This window comes from Ranitomeya variabilis, chromosome 2 (genome assembly GCF_051348905.1).
Source record: "Ranitomeya variabilis isolate aRanVar5 chromosome 2, aRanVar5.hap1, whole genome shotgun sequence".
NCBI lineage: Eukaryota > Metazoa > Chordata > Amphibia > Anura > Dendrobatidae > Ranitomeya > Ranitomeya variabilis.
The window spans coordinates 754092413-754118149 of record NC_135233.1 but is presented as its reverse complement, the minus strand read 5'-3'; the positions used below and the strand labels follow the sequence as shown (position 1 = coordinate 754118149).

The following is a 25737-nucleotide window of genomic DNA, read 5'->3' as shown; positions in this document are numbered from 1 at the left end:
GAGAATTGGGAGCATACATGGATTAAGAGCTGTGTAAATCAGATGGAAAATACGGTGTTTAAAATCTCCAATGTTTTTGTCACCTTGCAAAATAGGCCAATGTTTCTTCACTATATTCATAAACTTGATGTGCCCTGAATGGAATTGCATGACTATTGGTAAAGCTTAGTGTTAATGCTATTTATTTCATATTTTCTTACCATTTCACTTTATGTAGGTCCTATTAATTTTTGGGGCACTACATTATGTACTGCGTAGCCCTGATTTTAAACACCGTATTTTCCATCTGATTTACACAGCTCTTAATCTATGTATGCTCCCAATTCTCTAACTCATTATCGGTCTATATGCCGCAAAATTAGCCTGTTCACAGGTGCACTGATTACTCTACATTCATCCCCCAACCAGTACTCCCACCAATCAGGCATAGTTAGCTTTCCCTTGAAGGGGCCGGGCGGGTAACCGCTATGTAAGGGGAGGGTTACATGGGGAACTCCAGCCCTGACGAAGGATCGCATCCTTCGAAACGCGTTGGATTGGACAAACCCTATACGCGCCTGCCCACTAGCCGTGTGACGTCACACTCCGCCACGCCCCCCTCACACTCCGCCACTGCTTCGCCGTTGCTTCCGGCCGGGGCACGCTAGGGGTTTCTACCTGTCCCCGGCTTCCGATTGCCTGAGCCGCTGTGTGGGGATATGAGCGCTACCGCTATCCCCCGGCTTCTTCTACAGCACGGAGCCGGTCACACCATTTTGGGAGGACCCACGCATCTGCACCCGGAGACTACGTTTACTGCAGCATTCAGTAAGTGTGCAATTACATTCTTTCAGGTTTTTAGTGGCCGTGTTGCCCCCATACCCAACTCTAGAGCTCAACTTTAGGTGCAACAAACAGCGCAGGTGATCACCTACTATCGATTTACTATCATTCCCATACACAGGGTGCTGCACAGACCCTGTATTACCAGCAGCTGTACTTGGTTCCTTTATCTCCCCCCCCCCCACACACTTATCTCAGCAGAGCGCCAGTGTATTTCTACTTGTTTTACCCGATTCTTATATCCGGATATGAAGTAAAGGGCCACAACAAACATCAGGTAAATGATATGTCTATAGTACAATATAAAGCTAGGCCATTTCCTACTTACATGATTCATCCTGTAGGGAAATTCTTTAGGAAATGCATATGAAAATCTAGTTTTTACTGTAAAAAGAGCAAAAAATAGTTTAGTAATCGTAAAATCATTTTTTTAAATTACCTATTTAGTGTAAAATATTAAGAACCTCGAAAACAAAAAAGGTATTCACAAACTATAGTATTTTGTGAGTCAACATTCTAGTGAACCCATATAGGAAACATAAAACCAACCAAATAATGAAAGTATGATGTAAAATGTCAAATGTTATTGAAAATACCCAGGATAAAAAAAAATGGAAGTGGGACTACTGAAAAGTCTATATATGTACCAGGTTTAGCTAATGCAGTCATTGGTGAATGTGATGGCACCCTTGAAATTGTTTCAGAAAATGAAGTGTTTCTCCCAGAAAATTATTGCAATTACACAAGATTTGTTATACACGCTTATTTCCTTTGTGTATTGGAAGAAAAAAAACAAAAAAAAACCAGCAAATTGAACATAATTTCACATTGAACCCCAAAAATGGGCCAGACAAAATTGTTGGCACCTTTCCAAATTTGTGGGTAAACAACTTTGTTTCAAGCATGTGAGGCTCATTCAAAGTCACCTGTGGCAAGCAACAGGTGTGGGCAATATGAAAATAACACCTGAAACCAGATAAAGGGGAGAAGTTGACTGAATCTTTGCACGGTGTGTGCCACACTACACATGGAGAAAGAAGAAGAGAACTGTCTGATGAGGAATTGAGAAAAAGAAAAAAAAAATAGAATTAGTCTTACCAGTAATTCGATTTCTAGGAACTTTTCACGACAGTCACCTTGGAGGATGTCTCCCCGCCCTAATGGGGGACAGGAAACACAAAGAGGTTAAATAACCCTCCCCTTCCTGCTATTTCCAGTGTTTTTTCTGGACACACTAGCATGTATAGTTACCACTAGTGTTGAGCATTCCGATACCGCAAGTATCGGGTATCGACCGATACTTGCGGTATCGGAATTCCGATACCGAGTTCCGATATTTTTGTGGTATCGGAAATCGGAATCGGAAGTTCCCAGTGTATGGCTCCCAGGGTCTGCAGGAAAGGAGACTCAGGCCCTGGGAACCATATTCATGTAAAAATAAAGAATTAAAATAAAAAATATGGATATACTCACCCGTCCGGCGGCCCCTGGACCTTACCGATTGTAACCGGCAGCCTCCGTTCCTAAGAATGAGGAGTTTAGGACCCTCAATGACGTCGTGGCTTGTGATTGGTTGCGTGAGCGGTCACATGAGCGGCACGCGACCAATCACAAGCCGCGACGTCATCGAGGGTCCTAAACTCCTCATTCTTAGGAACAGAGGCTGCCGGAGGTCCAGGGGCCGCCGGACGGGTGAGTATATCCATATTTTTTATTTGAATTCTTTATTTTTTACATGAATATGGATCCCAGGGCCTGAAGGAGAGTTTCCTCTCCTTCAGACCCTGGGAACCATCCAGGATAGCTTCCGATACTTGTGACCCATTGACTTGTATTGGTATCGGGTATCGGTATCGGCGATATCCGATATTTTTCGTGTATCGGCCGATACTATCCGATACCGATACTTTCAAGTATCGGAAGGTATCGCTCAACACTAGTTACCACCAAAGTGCAGGAATCATCCAATAGGAATATCAGATAGGGAGGGAAATTAGTGCTGTCATGGAAGGTTCCTAGAAACCGAATTACTGGTAAGACTCATTCTATTTTCTCCAGTCACCTTCCACGACAGTCGCCTTGGAGTTATACAAACGCTGATTTCTTTAGGGAGGGACCACAGCTTGCAGAACTCGTCTGCCAAATGTTAGATCCCTATCAAAATTTAGTCTATAGTGTCTGGTGAAGGTATGTACACAAGACCAGGTGGTGGCTCTGTATATCTGCTCAGATGAAGCATTAGCTCTTGCTGCCCATGACTTAGGGTACCGTCACACAGTACCATTTTGATCGCTACGACGGTACGATTCGTGACGTTCTAGCGATATCGTTACGATATCGCAGTGTCTGACACGTAGCAGCGATCAGGGATTCTGCTGAGAATCGTACGTCGTAGCAGATCGTATGGAACTTTCTTTCGTCGCTTGATCACCCGCTGACATCGCTGGATCGTTGTGTGTGACAGCGATCCAGCGATGTGTTCGCTTGTAACCAGGGTAAACATCGGGTAACTAAGCGCAGGGCCGCGCTTAGTAACCCGATGTTTACCGTGGTTACCAGCGTAAACGTAAAAAAAACAAACAGTACATACTCACATTCCGGTGTCTGTCCCCGGCGTCTCAGCTTCTCTGCAGTGTGAGCGCCGGCCGGAAAGCGAGCACAGCGGTGACGTCTGACGTCACCGCTGTGCTTTCCGGCTATGGCGCTTACACAGTGGAGAGAAGCAGAACGCCGGGGACAGACACCAGAATGTAAGTATGTACTGTTTGTTTTTTTTACGTTTACGCTGGTAACCAGGGTAAACATCGGGTTACTAAGCGCGGCCCTGCGCTTAGTTACCCGATGTTTACCCTGGTTACCGGGGACTTCGGCATCGCTCCAGCGCCGTGATTGCAACGTGTGACCGCAGTCTACGACGCTGGAGCGATATTCATACGATCGCTGCGACGTCACGGATCGTGCCGTCGTAGCGATTAAAATGGTACTGTGTGACGGTACCCTTAGAGACTGACCGAGTGGAGTGACCTTTTAGCGAGCCAGGAGGAGAGAGATCTTTTACCGAATACTCAAGGCAGATGCCCTGTTTGCTCCAGTTTGCAATTGTACTTTTTAGCTGCTTTCTTTCCTTTATTTTGGCCTGAAAACTGAATAAAAAGATTCTGATCAATCCTCCAGGCCTTGGACTGTTTCAGGTAATGGAGGACCACCCTGTGGACGTCCAGAGTGTGGAAACTTTCTTCTTTCGCATTGGAAGGATTTGGGCAAAATGAGGGCAACACAATATCCTGACCCCTATGAAAGTCCGAGACAACTTTGGGCATAAAGGAGGGGTCTAAACGCAAAACTATACTATCAGAGTACAGAGATAGGTAGGGCTCTTCTACCGACAGGGCCTGCAATTCTCCTATGCGCCTAGCCGTGGCAACTGCCACAAGGAAAAGTCTTTACAGTTAGGATTTTTAAAGATAATGAAGAAAAGGGTTGAAATGGGACCTGAGTTAGACTGTTGAGCACTAAATTTAGATCCCAGGGGGGACCCCTGCTAGGGAGTCTAGGACGTATTCCGCTTGCAGAGGTCATAAACTGTTTGATCCAGTGATGGCCGGCCAGGTCCTGGTCAAAAAAGGAACTAAGGGCCGAAACCTGAACCCTCAGAGTGCTTGGGGTAAGCCCTAGCTCTAACCCCTTCCAGAGGAAATCTAGGACCTGAGCAATGTTGGGGTGGAAGGGATCAGGGACATTGGGAAGACACCAGAAAGAGAAATTCTTCCATACTTTGCCATAGATGGCATTGGTCACTGGTTTCCTGCTCCTTTGGAGAGTCTGGATTACCATGTCCGAGAGACCCCTGGCCTTTAGAATGCTAGCTTCAGTAGCCAAGTCTCGAGGTTCAATTTGTTGAGGTTTGTGTAGAGTAGGGGACCCTGAAAAAGAAGGTCGTTCCTTTGGGGCAGAAGTAATGGACCTTCCTGCGCCATGTCCATCAAGATGCTGTACCAGCTTCGCCCTGGCCAAATTGGAGCAATTCAGATAGTCGTGACCTGGTCCAACTGGATCTTCTGCAACATCTTTGCCAGCATGGGGATTTGTGGGAAGGCGTACGCCAGGTTGAAAACCCATGGATGGGCGAAAGCATCTATCCCCCGAGCTCCGTACGCAGGATTGAGGGTGAAATATGTTTTTGATTTTGCATTTTGAGCAGTTGAGCAAATAAGTCGACCTCTGGATTCCCCCATCTCGAAGGCAGGGATAGGAAGACCGCTTGGTTCAGGCACCATTCTCCTGGATGGACGTCCTTCCTGCTGAGGAAGTCCACCTGGATATTGTCTGAGCCCTTCAGGTGTACTGCTGGGATGGACAACAGGTGTTTCTCTGCCCAGAGAAAATATCCTTGCTGCAATTATTTTTAACCTGGCATATTTCGTGCCCCCTTGGTGTCGGAGGTAGGCCACCATCGTTACGTTGTCAGAGTAGATAAGAACATGATGGTTTTGGATGAGAGATGAAGCGGCTATCAGTTCTTCCTCCACTGCCTTCATTTCTCGCAGGTTTGAAGATCTGGATTTTATGTCCAGGGACCACAGTACTTGAAAATATGCTTCTTCCACCACGGCTCCCCAACCTCTTTGGCTGGCATCTGTACAAAGTACTTTCAGGGGGAGCGGATCCCAGATCACCCCCTGCTGCAGGTTTCAGCAATTCAGCCACCATGAGAGGGCCGACTTCACATGTCCGGGAAGCGGAATTTTCCTGGACAGGACGTTCTGATACTTCCGTGAGTATAGAAGGATGTGGGATTGGACGGTTCGAGTATAAAGTGCCTGAGCCAAGAACACTGCCTGAATACACAAAGTAAGGGACCTCAGAATGGACATGGATTCTCTTAAGGTCGGTGACCTTTGTTGTCTGAATCTGGAGATTCTCTCACGAAGGAAGGACATCCTCTTTTCCGAGTCTAAGAGAATCCCCAGGAATTTCTTCCTTGGGGAAGGGTGGAGGTCTGATTTCCGAAGATTCGGGATCCAGCCTAGGGATTCGAGTATCTCCAGTGTTTTTAACACATCCCGATTCAGCCGAGATATTGATGGAGCAATGATGAGAAAGTCGTCTAAATATGGAACGACACAGATTCCCTGAAGACGGATGAAGATGACTGCTTCCCTCATGACCTTTGAGAACACCCTGGGTGCTGAGGATACGCCGAACGGGAGCGCGTTGAACTGGAAATGGGTGATCCCCTGGTTGTGAGAAGCTGTGAACCTGAGGAACTTCCTGTGATCCGGATGGATCGGAAAACGGTAGTAAGCGTCCCTCAGGTATAACGTAGCCGTTACCCAGTTCTGTCCGATAAGAGGGATTGCTGTCCTGATTGACTCCATCTTGAACCTCCGGTATTTGATGAACTGATTCAGAGGTTTTAAATTTATGATAACTCTGCATTTTCCGGAGGGCTTCCTTATGAGGAATAGGCAAGAATAATGGCCTCTGCCTATCTCCCGCTGAGGTACTTGTGAAATCACTTTTTCTCGCAAGAGATCCTGTACTTGTAGGAATAAGGAATTCTGGATATCTGGAGACTAACGGGGTAATTCTCAGATACTGGGGAGGGGACTCAGCCCAAATTGTATGGTGTGGAGGATCCACTGGTTTGTGGATATGGACTGCCATTGGGGGAGAAAATGCGAGTCGACCCCCCACCAGAGAGTCACTGTTTGTCAGGGGTCTGCTGTTGCCGAGGGACAAGGATGTTCCTGCCTCAACCCCATTTCGGGTAGCTCGACCGTCCAGATTTACCTTTTCCCCTGAACTCCTTCTGGGAGGACTGTTCACGAGGGGGACGAAAAAAACGCTTCCTAGCAATTTCTTGTTCAGGAAGCGATTTTTTCCTATCTGAAGCTTTTTCAAGGATATCGTCCAAGACTGGCCCAAATACGTGGTGTCCCTGAAAGGGGATAGCGCAAAGTTTGGTCTTAGAGGTGATGTCACACCCCCCCCACGATTTCAGCCAAAGGGCTCTCCTAGCTGAATTAGAGAGGACTAACAGATTCTCCTGAAGCATCAGCTAAAAAGCCTGTCGCCTTTTTGAGAAGGGGTAGGGAGTCCAGGATATCCTCTCTGGAGGTCCCCTGGGAAAGGTTTTCTTCCAACTTGCGAAGCCAGAACAAAAGGGCTCTGGCGACGCATGTACAAGCTATATTTGTTTTAAGCAAATTTGTAGAGGATTCCCAGGACTTTTTTAGGTGGCTTTCTATCTTCTGATCCATAGGATCTTTTAATTGGAAAGAATCCTCGAATGGGAAAGACGTCTTCTTGGTTACTTTAGAGACCTGGACGTCTACCCTAGGGACTTCCCAAATAGAATTGTCACCTTCAAGGGGAAAGCGATTCCTTAATTATGAGGGTATGCCAAGTCCCTTCTCTGGAGAAGCCCACTCCTGGAAAATAAGGTTTTGGACATTTTCATGAATAGGAAAGCTTTTTTTACCTTTGGATTTCAGCTCCCAAACATCTCATTTTGGACTGAGTGCTTTACTTCCACTTCCTCAACCCCCATAGTGTTTCTCACTATGGAAACAAGCTCTTCCATGTCCTCAGAGGAGAAGTAGTATTTTTTACTATCAGGTTTAGGGGTGGATGTGGAGCCCTTATTCTCCCAAATATCCTCTGACCCTGAGGTATGAATTTCACCCGAGTCATATTCAGCCGGTTCCATTTTCCTCTTTTTAGGGGGAGGGGGATGCGGCACTGGGGGTGGGAAAGGCCTGCCATGGAGGTTGGCACCTTCTGCTTAATCAGTGTTTTAATGCTGTCCAGGAGGGAGAGCTGCTTGGCACGTAATATGTCATACGTGCAGGGTTGGCATAGAGTCTTTTTGTAAGCAGAAGGAAGCCTGGAACAACGAACACCACACTTGCGGCTAAGTTTGCCCTTTGGGGCAGAGACCTTTTCTCCCTAAAAAGAGAGAGAAGGTATACTAAATGACCCGTAACTATCAATGCCTGGACAGAGAAGAACCAGCCCAGCTACTCACGGTAGGAGGGTGAACGCTGGGTTCTGCAGACGCAGCTGTAGGTTTGTTGCCGTCCATGGTCAGAACTGTCACCAGTCACATAGAGACAGAGACACTGCGTCTTACCTGGAGGCTCCTGACCAGGATATGAAGACATCGAGGTCCAGCGTTAATTGTGTGCTCCTCCTCCCCTTGGTCCGTAGGGAGGATCCCGGGAACGACCCTAGCAGCGGCCAAGGCACCGAAGTCCCTGGACCGCAAGAGGCGGCGCATGCGTTCCAGCATAGAGGCCTCAGGACGCGAACCGGAAGTGCTCCGACGACGTCACTTCCGATGCGCGCGGATTCCGGAACTTCAGCAGCACGCTGGGAGGAGGACGCCGGGGAGCTTCAGGAGGACCTCGGCAGCACATCACCGCCCCGCTTTACCCCCCGGAGAGGCGCGAGAGGGGCAGGAAGGAGGTCCAGAGTCGCATGGGCCATGGAGATGGGAGCAGCTACATGGAGGAGGAGGAGAGGAGAACCACCTGACCTCAGCTGCCCAGCATGGTAAGACTTTTCCAAGAGCTCCGCTCGACGGCCGCGGCAGCACCTGAGACAAACCTCTTCATGCCCCACTGGGGGACAGGAAAAACACTGGAGATAGCAGGAAGGGGAGGGTTATTTAACCTCTTTGGGCTTCCTATCCCCCATTAGGGCGAGGAGACATCCTCCAAGGTGACTGTCGTGGAAGGGGACTGGAGAAAAAGGTGTTAAAATATCAGCAAGCTTAAAGGAAAGGTGCCGCATTTTATTTTTTGTATTAAAAATAATTGTTTATATAAACAATTATTTTTCATACAAACTTCCTTTTTTTTACTTTAACTTTTTTTTTATTATTAATTTTTTTTAAGCCACTGGGCGCCGCCATTTTGCTTTGCAGGAGTGTAAGTGAAGCTGCACGTCACTTACACTCTGCATTTACGGCAGCCCAGGGCATAGAGATCTGCGGTCGGGAGCCGACTCTATAGCTTGCATTATAAGCCGCTTTCTGCTGTGTCTGGCCACGCCCCCTGAGCCGTCCACAGCACGGCAGAGGCAGGAGACCAGCGCCATCTTCCTGGAGCTCACACTGCAGCTGTGAGTCCCAGCTCCCAGGATAATCGCAGGAGCCCTGCAGCTGTAGGAGGAGGAGGAGAAGACCAAGGAGGGGAGGGAGAAGAAAGGACTCAGCAGGGAGCCGTAAGTATCAGTGGGGAGGGGGAGAGGGAATCTATTCCTATCCCTTGTGGTGCTGACTCTGAACAGTGTATCTAATCCTCTCCTGTGTGATACTGACTGAGCTGTGTATCTAATCCTCTCCTGTGTGATACTGACTGAGCTGTGTATCTAATCCTCTCCTGTGTGATACTGACTGAGCTGTGTATCTAATCCTCTCCTGTGTGATACTGACTGAGCTGTGTATCTAATCCTCTCCTGTGTAATACTGACTGAGCTGTGTATCTAATCCTCTCCTGTGTGATACTGACTGAGCTGTGTATCTAATCCTCTCCTGTGTGATACTGACTGAGCTGTGTATCTAATCCTCTCCTGTGTGATACTGTCTGAGCTGTGTATCTAATCCTATCCTGTGTGATACTGTCTGAGCTGTGTATCTAATCCTCTCCTGTGTGATAGTCTGCTGAGCCATGTATCTAATCCTATCCTGTGTGATACTGACTGCTGAGCCATGTATCTAATCCTTTCCTGTGTGATACTGTGCTGAGCTGTGTACCTAATCCTCTCCTGTGTGATACTGTCTGAGCTGTGTATCTAATCCTCTCCTGTGTGATACTGTCTGAGCTGTGTATCTAATCCTCTCCTGTGTGATAGTCTGCTGAGCCATGTATCTAATCCTATCCTGTGTGATACTGACTGCTGAGCCATGTATCTAATCCTTTCCTGTGTGATACTGTGCTGAGCTGTGTACCTAATCCTCTCCTGTGTGATACTGTCTGCTGAGCCATGCATCTAATCCTATCCTGTGTGATACTGTCTGCTGAGCTGTGTATCTAATCCTCTCCTGTGTGATAGTCTGCTGAGCCATGTATCTAATCCTATCGTGTGATACTGACTGCTGAGCCATGCATCTAATCCTATCCTGTGTGATACTGTGCTGAGCCTTGTATCTAATCCTACCCTGTGTGATACTGTGCTGAGCTGTGTATCTAATCCTATCCTATGTGATACTGACTGAGCTGTGTATCTAATCCTCTCCTATGCAGTCCTCTCCCCCGTTATGTGTGATCTATATGGCGGCGTTCTGTGAGAAGTATATGGCGGTACTATGTGATGTATATGGCGGTATTATGTTTGATATATATGGCGGTATTATGTGTGATCTATATGGCGGTATTATGTGAGATCTATATGGCGGTATGCTCTATATGGCTGTATTATGTGTGCTCTATATGGCGGTATTATGTGTGCTCTATATGGCAGTATTATGTGTGCTCTATATGGCAGTATTATGTGAGATCTATATGGCGTCGTTATGTGTGATGTATATGGCGGTATTATGTTTGATATATATGGCGGTATTATGTGTGATCTATATGGCGGTATTATGTGAGATCTATATGGCGGTATCCTCTATATGGCTGTATTATGTGTGCTCTATATGGCGGTATTATGTGTGCTCTATATGGCAGTATTATGTGTGCTCTATATGGCAGTATTATGTGAGATCTATATGGCGTCGTTATGTGTGATGTATATGGCGGTATTATGTTTGATATATATGGCGATATGTGAGAACACTGGTGATATTGTGTGAAGTATATTGTGGTATTGTGTGCTCTGTATTATGTGTGCTCTATATGGCGGTATTATGTGAGATCTATATGGCGGTATGCTCTATATGGCGGTATTATGTGTGCTCTATATGGCGGTATTATGTGTGCTCTATATGGCGGTATTATGTGAGAACACTGGCGTCGTTATTTGCGATGGTATTATGTGAGAACTATAGGACAGTATTATGTGTGCTCTATACGGCGGTATTATGAGTGATCTATATGGCGGTATTATGTGAGAACACTATGGAAGTATTATCTGCAGAAAGGGGACCAAATCTAGGGTGGTTCCGGTTGAGCAGCTGCACGCGGGTCTGGGATAATAGAGGGGGCAGCATGACCTCCAGTTAGGTGCCTTCAGGGGAGGGCTGGTAAGGCAGCTGAAGAGAGGGGTCTCATGCTTATCGTTACTATATGGCTACATTTCCTTCCCAGCATCACCCCGGACTGCGCCTGTCACCTCGCTTTCACACATCGCCAGGACAGGATCTGAGGAGGGGAATGGGGTCTTTGCATGCAAAGCCTGGATCAGAACAGGCCATCAATCAGCAGAATTGTTTCCTGGATTTCTGAGTAGACGGTCTATCCATGTGTATAAAAGACAGCGCTCTATGTACAATCCCTGGCTGCTCTGCGCACCAAACAGGGTGCCCCCCATAGACCAGCACACTGCTCTCCTGAAATACTCTGTGCTGCTGTCACCCTGCTCCCTCCACCATATATCTCCCAGAATCCTTGCTGCCTGCCATCTTCGGTGACTGTCTACTTGTCAGTATAACTTTGCAGTCACCAACAAAATGGCTTCTCACTGGGTTCCTGAATCCTCTCATCCCCTAGCAAACACCCAGGAGGGGAAGGAGAGGAGTGACATCACACCCATGTCAGCAGACTCAGCCCATAATTACTGCAGTGCAGTAATGTGAGCTAGTTGTACACTAGGTTTTTGTCAAATTTCATTAGCTGCTCCCCCTAGTGTTTAAAAGTGGAAATGCCAAACCTTTTAAAATTATTTTTCATATTTTACTAAATTAAAAACAAATGATAATATTTTTTAAGAAAATGTAAACATTAATTCTTTACATTTTTTCAATCGCTGGAAAAAAAATTTTTTTGATGGCACCTTCCCTTTAAGGTTATAAGTCCATCTGCAGAGATCTTGATATTCCTTTATCCACAGTGTGCAACATAATCAAAATATGTTTTGTTATAATCAAGAAGTTTACAACCCTTATCATGAAGGCAAGCGCAGCTGTTGGCCTCATCTTGACTCTTGAGGAGGTAGTGGAAGATAGGATTCAGATGAAGTGTAGGGCTATAATGAACAATAATACACACCCACTATACGAGCTGTTTTTGAAGAAGAAGAGCACATTCAGCAGTCATCTAATCCTACTTGGGTGCAAGAAGGAGAAATTCAGGAAATCGATTGTGCCTACTGCTATGGGGATATATAACAATTTCCTAAGGGTGAAAGACGTCAATGACCTATGGCTGGTGCACTAATGGCAATGATCAGAGATTTAAGTACCTACATTCACCTAAATTTGTTTGTTACGTAATGTGGTTAGTCATTTGCAAGATCTGTCTAGTAATTACTTTATGCAATGCTATTTGTAATGTTTGAAATGCTGTTTGTAACGCTGCCGTAATACCATAATTTACCTCGGGATCAATAAATTAAATAAATCGTATCGTAACCCATAGCACTATAGCTAATCTCCCTGGATGACCGAAAAAAAAAAAAAAATTGATGAAAGGTTGCAAACGCAGGATAGTCCGGATAGTGGATAAGCAGCCCCAATCAAATTCCAAAGAAATTCAAACTATCATGCAGGCTCAGGGTGCATCCGTGTCAGCGCAGAAACTATACATCAACATTTGAATGAAATCAAAGTAAATATGGCAGGAGGCCCAGGAGGACACCACTAGACTGCAGTTTGCCAAAATGTACATGAGTAAGCAAAAATCCTTTGGGGGAAAGCACATCATCATTCTACCGTTTACCAAAACGAAATGAGGCTTACTAAGAAAAGAACACAGTGACCACAATCAAATATGACAAACGTTCAAAGATGTTTTGGGGTCTGTTTTGTGCCACTGGAACTGGGTCCCTTGTCTGTGTGCAAGCCATAATCAAATCTGAAGGTTACCAAAAAGACTTTGGTCGCAATGTAGCGCCCAGTGTCAGAAAGCTCGGTTTGCTTCCTATGTCATGGGTCTTCCAGCAGGACAATGACCCCAAAACATACTTCAAGAAGCACCCAGAAATGGATAGAAACAAAGTGCTGGAGAGTTTTGAAGTGGCCAGCAACGAATCCAGATCTAAATACTAATGAACACCTCTGAAGAGATCTTAAAATTGCAGTTTTTTTGTATAGTGTACTTGTGTTAAATACAAAAGAGCAAATGATAAAACAAAAACTAACAACAGGAGGGAAAAATAGAAAAACTTAAAGCTTGAGGTGACACGGATATTGGCACCCTTAAATTAGTATGGAAACACAATGACTCGCCTGTGGCAAATCACAGATGAGAATCACTTTTGATTAATTGTCGTGCCCATGTAACACGAATTAGCCAATGAAAGACGACTTGTGTTTTAAAAAGCCACATAACAGGCCCTGCTCCTTTGTCACAATGGTGAAGACAAAAGGAGATGTCTGAGGACATCAGAACTGCTATTATTAGCAAACACAAGATTTCCAAAGGGTATAAAGCCATCTCCAAAGATCTTGGTATCCCACTTTCAACAGTGCACAATGTTATTTAGGCTACTTTCACACTAGCGTCGTGCACTGCACGTCGCTATCCGTCGTTTTGCAGAAAAAAACACATCCTGCAAAAGTGCTTGCAGGATACGTTTTTTCTCCATAGACTATCATTAGCGACGTTTTGCCACACGTCGCAACCGTCAAGAACGTCTTTTCCGACCGCGCATGCGCGGCCGGAACTCCGCCCCCTCCTCCCCGCAATACAACGCTAGCGTCTTTGCGTTGGTACGTCGCTAGTGTGAAAGTAGCCTAAGATGTTTGCCATGCATGAAACAGTCAAGAACCTCCCTGGAAGTGGGGGAAAAAGGAAAAATTGACAAGAGGTCTTCGAAGGCTGGTGCGAATGGTGCAAAAAACACCACTTCAAATATCCAAAGACCTGAAGACCAACGTGGAACAGTCTGGGGGTCAAGGTTTCAACAAGTACTATACGTCGCACACTAATCCAAGCAGAGCTTTATGGGCGAAGGCCAAGGAAGAAACCATAGCTGAATAAAAGACAAAAAGGAACGACTGATCTTTGCCAAAGAGTAACTTGACACCACAATCCTTCTGGGAAAATGTTCTTTGGACAGATGAAACAAAAATAGAGCTTTTGGCAATGCAAAGCAACAGTTTGTTTACAGACGGCACAATGAAGATTATGAAGGAAAAGAACACCCTACCAACAACTAAGCATGGTGGAGGATCCATAATGCTGTGGGGTTGCTGGTACTGGAAGCCTTAACCGTATCACAACAGTCATAAAATCAGAGAATTATCAAGAGATTTTAGGGCAAAATGTCCTACCCAGTGTAAGAAAACTTGGTTTGAGTCGAAGATCAGAAAGACAATGACCCAAGCACACATCTAAAAGTACACAGGAATGGTTGAAAAAGAAAAAAAATGGAGTTTTAAAAATGACAGTAATTAATTCTGACCTCAATCCCATTGAAAATATTTGGGGTGAGCTGAAATCTCCAATTGGGAAAATGAACCCTGCAAACATTCAAGAGCATGAACAAACTGCAAAGGAAGAGTGGGAGTAAATACCAACTGAGAAATGCAAGAAGCTTAAGGGTATGTGCACACGTTGCGGATTTGCTTTTGGAATTTTCTGCGCAGATTCTCCATTTCTTGGCAGAAAACACAGTTAAAAATCCATGCGTTTTTGATGCGGATTTGTATGCGTTTTTGTAAGCTAAATAAAGATATATTTAAAAAAAAAAAAAAAAAAGAATTGTGATGTTATTTCCTTGTCCAACCTCTTCTTTTACATATTCCATTGAAGAATAATGTTTACACACAGATTAGATATATCTAATGATAGATCTATCGATGCATATATCTAACTATTAGTGATGAGCGAATATACGAGAGAGAGAGAGAGAGAGAGAGAGAGAGAGAGAGAGAGAGAGAGAGAGAGAGAGAGAGAGAGAGAGAGAGAGAGAGAGAGAGAGAGAGAGAGAGAGAGAGAGAGGAGGTTTTTGGGTTTTTTGCAGGTGACACAATAGACAATTGTGTGAAAGTAGCCTAACAGATGTAAATCATTCAGCTGCGGAGATGAAAACTAAGTCTCCGAGCACTAAAGAAAAAATGCTCGGAGGACACCCGAGCGTGCTCGGGAAATCTCGAGTATATTCGCTCATCACTACTAGCGATCTATAGATAGATACATACCAAGCCCGATATTTAGTAATAAACATAATAAAATGGTACATAAAGAGATAAAGACACACAAAATCTGTGTTAGGCCGGGGTGACACCTGCGAGAAACTAGCACAAGTGTCGCACCACAGCACTCGGTATTCGGACTGGAGCGTTCAGCTGCATAGAACTACATGCAGCTGCACGAGTGCCAGCGGCAGTGCCAGGTAGAGGTGCGAGACTCGTGCAAGTTTCTCACAAGTGTGACCCCGGCCTTAAACACAACAGCGGTTTATTTTAAAAAAAATATAATAATAATAATAATAATATGGCGTGGGCTCCCGCGCAATTTTCTGCGCCAGAGAGGGAAAGTCAGCAACTGGGGGCCCTATGTTTATAGCCAGGGAAGGGGTTAATACCCATGGATCTTCCCAGGCTATGAATATGAGCCCGCAGCTGTATATTTAGCTGCGGGCTCATATTCATAGCCTGGGAAGATCCATGGGTATTAACCCCTTCCCCCCCCAAAAAAAAAAAAAAAAAAAAAAAAAATTTACATGGGGTCCCCCTATAATAGCCAGAAAAGGCTATGCAAACAGCTGCGGGCTGATATTAATAGCCTAGGAAGGGCCATGGATATTGCCCCCTCGGCTACAGATACCAGCTCACAGTCGCCCCAGAAATGGCACATCTCTAAGATGCGCCAATTCCGGCACTTATGCTCTCTCTTCCCACTGCCCTGTAGTGGTGGCATATGGGGTAATATTTGTGGGGTTGATGTCACCTTTGTATGGTAAGGTGACATCAAGCCGGCTTAGTAATGGAGATGTGTCAATAAGACACCTATCCATTACTAATCCTATAGTTTTTAAGGGGTTAAATAAACAGCCAGAATAAAGTCTTTTAATGAAAAAAAAAAAAACACACACTAAATACAGTTTCCCATTTTTATTATACAGCTAATCAATTAGACGCCCTTGATCACCTGTAAAAAAATAAATAAAATAATCCAACAGTATACTCCCGGTTTCGGCGTAATCCATTTAATAACGAGTATCCCATGACGATCTCCCGTGTAGCGCTGTCACATCGGCCTCCAGTGACACACTGACAGCTCCTGCAGTGTTATCACTGAGGATTCACTGGAGTTCATGCCCGCACTTTACGGCACAGCTGCATGAGAATTTTCCAATGCAGCGGTGCCGCAAGTGACTGCATGAACTCCAGTGACCTCTTACGGCGGAGTGATACAGTGCGGGAGGATACCTGCCATCATTGCATCACCAGAGGCCCCTTCATTATTAAATGAATTACATCGGAAGAGGGAGTATACCTTTGGTTTATTATTATTATTTTTATTTATTTATTTTATTTATTTTTTTTACAGATGATCGAGGGCGTCGGGGATTAGCTGTTTGGTGAGTATGTACTGAATATGTGTTGTTGTTTTTTGTTTTGGTTTTTTTTACACTTGGAACACAGCAGCCAGATGATGGGACTACTACTGTCCCACCATCTGCTAGCTGTCACTGTAGCAGGCATAGCCAGATGTGACTAGCAGTCCCATCGGACAATGCCTGCCTACATACAGACCCGCTCACACACAAACAGCCCCGCACATCATCTCTGCCCACACACTCTTCCTCCTCCCAATCTGCGTTTCTCGCACGCAACTCCGCAGCAAAACCGCAGATATTTTAAACCTGCAGTTTTGCTGCAGGCTTGCCTGACTCAATGGTAGTCAATGGGTGCAGAAACACTGCAGATCCGCAAAAATAATTTACATGCTGCGGAAAATAAAAGGCTGCAAATCCGCGCGTATTTTTCTGCAGCACGTACACACAAATTCTCAAATTCCCATTGACTAAACATTGGTTGTGCACTACACTGCGGATTTTATGCAATTCCGCGTGTCCAAAAACGCATCAAGATCCACAACGTGTGCACATAGCCTAAAGATGGCTACAAGAAATATTTGGCGGCTGTAAATCAATGCCAAAGGGTGTGCAACCAAGTATTAATTAGGGGGTGCCTTTATTGCTGCACATGCTGTTTATTCTGTTTCTTCCTTGAAATTGCAACATGTGCTATTTTCGGACCATGAGACGCACTTTTTTTCCTCCAAATTTGGGAGAAAAGTGTGGGATGCGTCTTATGGTCCAAATGTAACATGTGGGGAGGGGGCAGCGGCGGAGTGGGATCGCACTCCCAGGAGGCAGGAAAATGTCTCCCCTGCAGGATTCCGGCGCTGGGGAAGCCACGTGGTCCTGAGGTTTAAAGTGAAGGAACATTCATTAGCCGCTTCCCCGCACACCTGTCAGCACCGAGCAGTGAGCGTGGAGCAGCAAATGAATATTCCTTCACTTAAACAGCGGACACACATGGTTTTCCCAGCGCCGGATTCCTGCAGCAGCTGGGGAGATCGTGTGTCCGGTGGAGGATGGGGCAGGAGCAGGGTGCCACAGGAGGGATCGCCGCATACCTGACAGCACAGCCGGGATCCTACTGATGCTGAGTGCTCCCGTACAGGACCTGTGTGAGGTCATGAAGAGTGCGGGCTGGAGCATCATATAACAGCACAGAGCCCTCCCTCTTCATGACATTATCACAGGTCCTGCAGACACCGCGCGTCAGAGGGGGTGTGCTTGGCTCCTGGGCATCTTTCTTCTCACATCATGGGTAAGCATTAAAGGTATTGTCTCTCAGTTTTGTGTGCAATGTCACTATGGCAGCACCAGGGACCTTTTTGTCATGATAGGCATCTTTGACAAATCTGACTTTCATTTCTTGTGGTAATATGTGCATTTGAGTCAGCATAATTATTGATATACATTGGCTTTAAAGATTTTTTTCTGTAATTATTACGTCTGATAAGGTGCACTGATACCTTTATGATTTAAAGTGCCTTTTTTATTACCATGATGATATTCACTAGGTACATGCATTGATAACCTGGACCCAAGCGTTTTGCTAGGGTCATTTTTCCTTTCTTTGAGATTTTTTTGTACTATATATGTATAAAATATTTAATAAAGATTTTTTGATACCGTATAACTCCCAGTATGCCATAGGATCTGCAGGACATGCTGGGAGTTATAGTTCTCCCATGGGATATTAAAGCAGCACTCCAGTGTTGTTTTTCAGTGCTGGAGTGGTGCTTTAATTATAAGTCCATGAGACAAAAGTCAGACGGCACTAGAGGTGTGTGAAATTTCTCAGTCTTGAGTAAATTAACCACTGTTGTGCAGGGAACACAAGCTGATAGGGTATATGGTGCTCAGCATAGAATAATAGACTAGATATTCATATGGAGTGAAAGAAAAATGCGGCACTCACCCTGTAGTTGCTGTGCTTACGTGTTCTTTATTGGATAAGAAAAAATTAATATCAAACGTCCATTAGGACTGCAGATGAGCGAGAGGGTGCGGGAGTGTGGACGACGGCCGTTTCGCACCAAATGTGCTTCGACGGGTCCAGGTGATCAATTACTATACGTCATTTCCTTATAAAGGTTTTCGGACGAAAGTGGAAAAGTGCAGATTACAACATACATAAAATGCTAAAAAATTAGTAGAAAAGTGATACACTGCTATGGTGACAATATAATACACTGTTCGGTGAAAATTTACAATATAATAGTAATAGATACTCATTTTTCCTATACAGACTGTTATACCTATGTATTTTTATATCTTTATATCTTTATATAATATATTTAATATCAAATAACTGGACCTTGTTATGCATTATAATATTGTCTAGAAGCTAGCACAAAATATAGCTGCTATTTTTATAAGAAGACTGACATATCTAGTCTGTCGTTTAGTCCAATAGGACCCTGCGCATTGGTATTCAAGATCCATCTAGCTTCTTTCTGTAAAAGCAGTCTATTCTGGTCCCCTCCCTGTGGAGGCATTTTCACAATCTCTAAACCAGCAAATTTTAATAGATTCGGATTTGAATTATGCATCTCTTTCATGTGATTAATTAACCTTAAACAGCCTTTCTCAGTTGTTACGGAGTTGTAATGTTCTTTGAAACGTGTTACCATCGGTCTGATTGTTTTTCCTATATAAAAATATGAACATGGACAAAACAAAACATAAATTACAAATCTACTTTTGCAGTAAATAAAATCTCGGACTCTATGTGTGACAGAACCAACTTTGATCGGATTATCTGTGATGTGAAGATGACAGAATCTGCAATTACCGCATCGGTAATTTCCCACAGAGGAACTACTTGTTAGCCAGTTTTTCTTTCTGGATGACAACATTCTATTGTGTACCAAGAGATCTGACAGATTATGCGATCTTCTGTAAGCAAATTTGGGCATATTTTTATGTATATGAGATAGATCTCTATCTGACTGTAATATGTGCCAGTTTTTACGTATAGCAGCATATATTGTATTGTCCAAGTTGCTATGTTTAAAACAGAACGAAAATCTTTCCTCATTTGTATTTTCAGATATAGTTTTTCTTTTTCTCTTGGATAAAAGATCTGTTTGTGAGAGATTACCGATGCGGTTTTCAGCCTCCTTCAGAATTTGTGTGGGATAGCCTCTCTGCATAAAACGTGATTTTAATTCATTAATTTGTTCCTTAAAAGTATGATTATCATTATTAATTTTTCGTAGTCTAGCCATTTGGCTAAAAGGGAGTCCTCTTTTTGTGTGAACTGGATGTGCACTATCAAAGTGTAGCAAACTATTAGTTGCTGAAGGTTTTTTAAAAACTTTAGTTTTTATTTCTCCCTCTATGATATCTATTTTCACGTCTAGGAACTCTAGGCTGTTGGCTCCATAACAAGATGTAAATTGCATGTTATCTGTATTACAGGAATTTAGATATGAGACAAAGTTATTGAATTCCGCCTCTCCCCCGTCCCAAATTATGAAGATGTCATCCACGAATCTTAGAAATAAACGGATGTGTCCAAGAAAAGGGTTATTAATATTGTTAATATATGTATCTTCAAAAACTGCTAGAAAGAGGTTAGCGTATGTACATGCGGTGGGCGTACCCATTGCAGTCCCGACTAGTTGTTTGTACCATTGGTCCATGAATTTAAATGAATTGTGAGATAGAATAAATTCTAAGCTTTCTAAAATGAAGGCACTTATTAATGGATCAGTATCCCCATTGTGAAGAATTTTTTCAATAGCTGCAATACCTTTGTTTTGAGGTATCCGTGTATATAGGCTTACGACATCTATTGATGTCAATGCAAAAGTACATTGCCAGTCTATGTCCTTTAACGCGAGGATAAACTCCCCTGAATCTTTAATATATGAAGGGATTGTTGGTAATAACGGTTTTAAAACCCAATCTATATAATGAGATAGTGATTCTGTTATTGAATTAATCCCGGATATTATTGGACGTCCCGGCGGTTCTTTCATGGACTTATGTACCCATTAATGGGAAGATATTGTTATCAGAAGGGCAGATAAAGGAGGCAACATTGTTGTGTTAGATAAAGATTATTACATTAAAGAAGCCCTGACACAATTAAATGATCCAGTTACTTATTGCCCACTGCCCAATAACCCAACCCAGAAATATTTAACGAAACTAAGATCTTTGTTAAGAAAACATGTAGAAAAGGGGGTGTTATCTAAAAAACGTGCTGAAAGCTTATTGCCTGAATCCCCGCAATATCCCCATTGGTACAGTTTACCAAAAGTACATAAGTCCATGAAAGAACCGCCGGGACGTCCAATAATATCCGGGATTAATTCAATAACAGAATCACTATCTCATTATATAGATTGGGTTTTAAAACCGTTATTACCAACAATCCCTTCATATATTAAAGATTCAGGGGAGTTTATCCTCGCGTTAAAGGACATAGACTGGCAATGTACTTTTGCATTGACATCAATAGATGTCGTAAGCCTATATACACGGATACCTCAAAACAAAGGTATTGCAGCTATTGAAAAAATTCTTCACAATGGGGATACTGATCCATTAATAAGTGCCTTCATTTTAGAAAGCTTAGAATTTATTCTATCTCACAATTCATTTAAATTCATGGACCAATGGTACAAACAACTAGTCGGGACTGCAATGGGTACGCCCACCGCATGTACATACGCTAACCTCTTTCTAGCAGTTTTTGAAGATACATATATTAACAATATTAATAACCCTTTTCTTGGACACATCCGTTTATTTCTAAGATTCGTGGATGACATCTTCATAATTTGGGACGGGGGAGAGGCGGAATTCAATAACTTTGTCTCATATCTAAATTCCTGTAATACAGATAACATGCAATTTACATCTTGTTATGGAGCCAACAGCCTAGAGTTCCTAGACGTGAAAATAGATATCATAGAGGGAGAAATAAAAACTAAAGTTTTTAAAAAACCTTCAGCAACTAATAGTTTGCTACACTTTGATAGTGCACATCCAGTTCACACAAAAAGAGGACTCCCTTTTAGCCAAATGGCTAGACTACGAAAAATTAATAATGATAATCATACTTTTAAGGAACAAATTAATGAATTAAAATCACGTTTTATGCAGAGAGGCTATCCCACACAAATTCTGAAGGAGGCTGAAAACCGCATCGGTAATCTCTCACAAACAGATCTTTTATCCAAGAGAAAAAGAAAAACTATATCTGAAAATACAAATGAGGAAAGATTTTCGTTCTGTTTTAAACATAGCAACTTGGACAATACAATATATGCTGCTATACGTAAAAACTGGCACATATTACAGTCAGATAGAGATCTATCTCATATACATAAAAATATGCCCAAATTTGCTTACAGAAGATCGCATAATCTGTCAGATCTCTTGGTACACAATAGAATGTTGTCATCCAGAAAGAAAAACTGGCTAACAAGTAGTTCCTCTGTGGGAAATTACCGATGCGGTAATTACAGATTCTGTCATCTTCACATCACAGATAATCCGATCAAAGTTGGTTCTGTCACACATAGAGTCCGAGATTTTATTTACTGCAAAAGTAGATTTGTAATTTATGTTTTGTTTTGTCCATGTTCATATTTTTATATAGGAAAAACAATCAGACCGATGGTAACACGTTTCAAAGAACATTACAACTCCGTAACAACTGAGAAAGGCTGTTTAAGGTTAATTAATCACATGAAAGAGATGCATAATTCAAATCCGAATCTATTAAAATTTGCTGGTTTAGAGATTGTGAAAATGCCTCCACAGGGAGGGGACCAGAATAGACTGCTTTTACAGAAAGAAGCTAGATGGATCTTGAATACCAATGCGCAGGGTCCTATTGGACTAAACGACAGACTAGATATGTCAGTCTTCTTATAAAAATAGCAGCTATATTTTGTGCTAGCTTCTAGACAATATTATAATGCATAACAAGGTCCAGTTATTTGATATTAAATATATTATATAAAGATATAAAGATATAAAAATACATAGGTATAACAGTCTGTATAGGAAAAATGAGTATCTATTACTATTATATTGTAAATTTTCACCGAACAGTGTATTATATTGTCACCATAGCAGTGTATCACTTTTCTACTAATTTTTTAGCATTTTATGTATGTTGTAATCTGCACTTTTCCACTTTCGTCCGAAAACCTTTATAAGGAAATGACGTATAGTAATTGATCACCTGGACCCGTCGAAGCACATTTGGTGCGAAACGGCCGTCGTCCACACTCCCGCACCCTCTCGCTCATCTGCAGTCCTAATGGACGTTTGATATTAATTTTTTCTTATCCAATAAAGAACACGTAAGCACAGCAACTACAGGGTGAGTGCCGCATTTTTCTTTCACTCCATATGAACGCTTTAATTATAAGCCCTGTGCCTCCATTCTTATACCCACCCTCCAGCGTCTTCATACAGTACTTTACAGATACCATACAGGTCCCGTAGCACAATCTTCTACCCATAGCTTCCAACGTAACATACTTTTGTATATAACACCACCACATATAATAGTATGTTATTTACGTTATTAAATATTTTACCACATATTTTGCTTCAAATATTTTTTTTCCTTATTTTCCACCTCTAAAACCTGGGTGCGTCTTATAGTCCGGTGTGTCTTATAGTCCGAAAAATACGTTAAGTTGAAAAACAATGTTTTATTGTTTTATTACTTAGGACCATTAATTAAAAAATCCTGAGGATATAACTATGGTACATTCTCATTTATTTCTGAAGATACTGTACAGTCTATGAAAAAAATGAAGGGGTGTCAATAATGGTGGTCAGCACTGTAATTGCAATAATTTTCTAGGATAAACACTTCATTTTCTGGAACAATTTCAAAGATGCCAACAACTTTCAGCCATGACTGTAGAAGGTCAAGATACAATCAAAGCCGTATAAAGATGAACCCAAGAAAGGTGGTTAAATTATATATAGATATACATGCCAAACTATAACAAGTAATGGCCATCATATGAAACAGAATATCAAATAGAAATGATACGTTAGATATCTCTCACCACCAACCAGACTCAGCATGAAGGCAAATTGTCATTTTTTTTTTAAGGCTATAGTTGCAGTAAAAGGGGCTAGCCAATACTTATTTTTGTGTTTGGAGCCAAGGACTAACAGGCAGGTAGTTGCTAAATATCTGCCTGTTGCACAAGGATGAGTTGTGCCAACTCAGGCAGCAATTACCCCACTTGTCACCACAACACGGCAAGATGAGGTTAGCCTTGCTCTTCCCACTTATGGATGCTTCAAAATGCATGCCAAACACTTGCACATTGATAACACAGTGCTAGCAGTGATGTTATTGACGTCACTGCAGTTCATCGTCCCAGCTCACAGTGAACCGCCCGTGGGAAAGCAGATTCAGTGACCGGTGATAAGCTCATTGTCCCCTGGTTTTCAGCCTGAATGGTGACCTCATGCCATCATTCAGTTTATAAACCAGATGTCGCAGAGATGGATTACGGCATGGGACAGTATGGATTATCTTCATGTTGGACCGGTGAGGGATTTGGTTATGTATTATTTTTTGATTGTTTTTTTTTTTTTTTTCCTTTTACAGGAGACGTGGGCTTCAATGGATTTTAGGCATAAAAGGCGAGCACAACTTTGTTTATTATTTTTAAAATAAATGTGTTTTGTTTTAATTAAAAATAAGCATTTTTATTCTTGCAGTGTTGATTTCAAAACTTACTATGTGGTTAGTAATGGGGGCTTCCTATAGCTGCCTCTCCATTACTAACCCCTGAGCTTGATGTCAGCTATCCATACAAAGCCGACATCAACCCCAACTCTATTATCCCACTTGCCACCACGACATGTAACGTGGGAAGAGAAAGGCTAAGCACCAGATTTGGTGCACCTTATGGATGCACCACTTCTGGGACGGCTTGAGGGCTGTTGGTAGTCTGAGGAGCGGAGTGGCAATATTTCTGGCCCTTTCCCAGGCTATTTATATCAACCCACAGCTGTCTGTTTAGCCTTTGCTGGTATGAATTATAGGGGGACCCTACGTCTTTTTCTGGGGTCCCCCATAAATTCACCAGTAAAGGATACGCACACAGTTGTGAGCTGTTATTAATAGCCTGGGAACCTTTTGGATATTGTCCCTTTTCCCATATTATTAACATCAGCCCCCAGCCATGGGCTTTCCCTCTGCTGGTTATGAAAATTATGCAGGGGCCCATAATTTAAATTCTTTATTTTACACAGGAGTTACGCTACGAGCACACTTGCGTACCGGGGCTTTGCGGACGGCTGATTACTTCCTCCCTGAAGCTCCGCCCACTTCCGCACTGCTTCTGTTTAGGTCCGCCTACTTCTGCATGCGTCCTGCGTACCGGTCTTTAACATTGGGTACGCAGGACATGCGGATGTGTCATTTTGACGCGCCTGCCCACTGCACGGGGACGCAACAAGTTGTGTTCCCGTGCAGTCAGCGGGCACGTCAAAACGACGCATCCACATACATCCTCATGTACTGCGTACATAATGTTAAAGATAGGTACGCAGGATGCATGCAGAAGTAGGCAGACCTAAACAGAAGCAGTGCGGAAGTGGGCTGAGCTTCAGGGAGTAAGTACGTAGCAGTCCGCAAAGCCCCGGTATGCAAATGTGAACGTAGCCTTACACAGCTGCTGCTTAATACAACCTCACCATTGTCGCCTGGTTGCCTAATCTCAGGGAGACCAGGCGACAATGAATACAGCTGCCTTCAGCAACCAGCGTCTTGAATCAGTGCGAACTGTACTGCTTTTCCAAGGCCCTTGTACGTGTTACACAGACACACAGATGTGACACACGTACAGAAAACAGATACACGGATGTCACACGGACAAGGACCACAGATCTCACCAGTACTTATTTTTCCTATACAGGAATCACCAGGACGTGTGAAAGGCCTTAGGCAGCGACCAGATAGCTGTCAATCAGAATCACCCCATCAACAGAGCACAGCGGAAGAGAAGACGCTGCTGTTGAAGTGATGACACTGGAAGCAGGAGAAATCTCCGGCATGACCACTCTGAGCCAGCAGAGATTGGTGCTGGGCAGAACAGGCAGGTAGTTTGCTCTTAGTCCCATACATAAAAGTCCCAGATAACCATTTTTAACTTATACTGCTGTATGCTCCACAGATATCATTTCATCTTGCAATGGGACAACAGCTTTTTACATAAGGGTGCCCACATAAGCTAGTCACAAAAGAGACTTTCTACTGGGAACCCTGTGATTAGA

At 43.3% G+C, this 25737-nt stretch overlaps 1 protein-coding gene across 1 annotated transcript in view; it reads right to left on the bottom strand.

Annotated features, from left to right (window-relative positions):
* Nucleotides 1-25737, bottom strand: part of CCNC (cyclin C) — an 84131-nt gene that overhangs the window by 28554 nt on the left and 29840 nt on the right. Inside the window, exon 6 of the mRNA XM_077289667.1 lies at nucleotides 1151-1206. Within this exon, the coding sequence (XP_077145782.1) occupies nucleotides 1151-1206 (56 nt within the window). The remainder of the gene's footprint in view (nucleotides 1-1150; nucleotides 1207-25737) is intronic.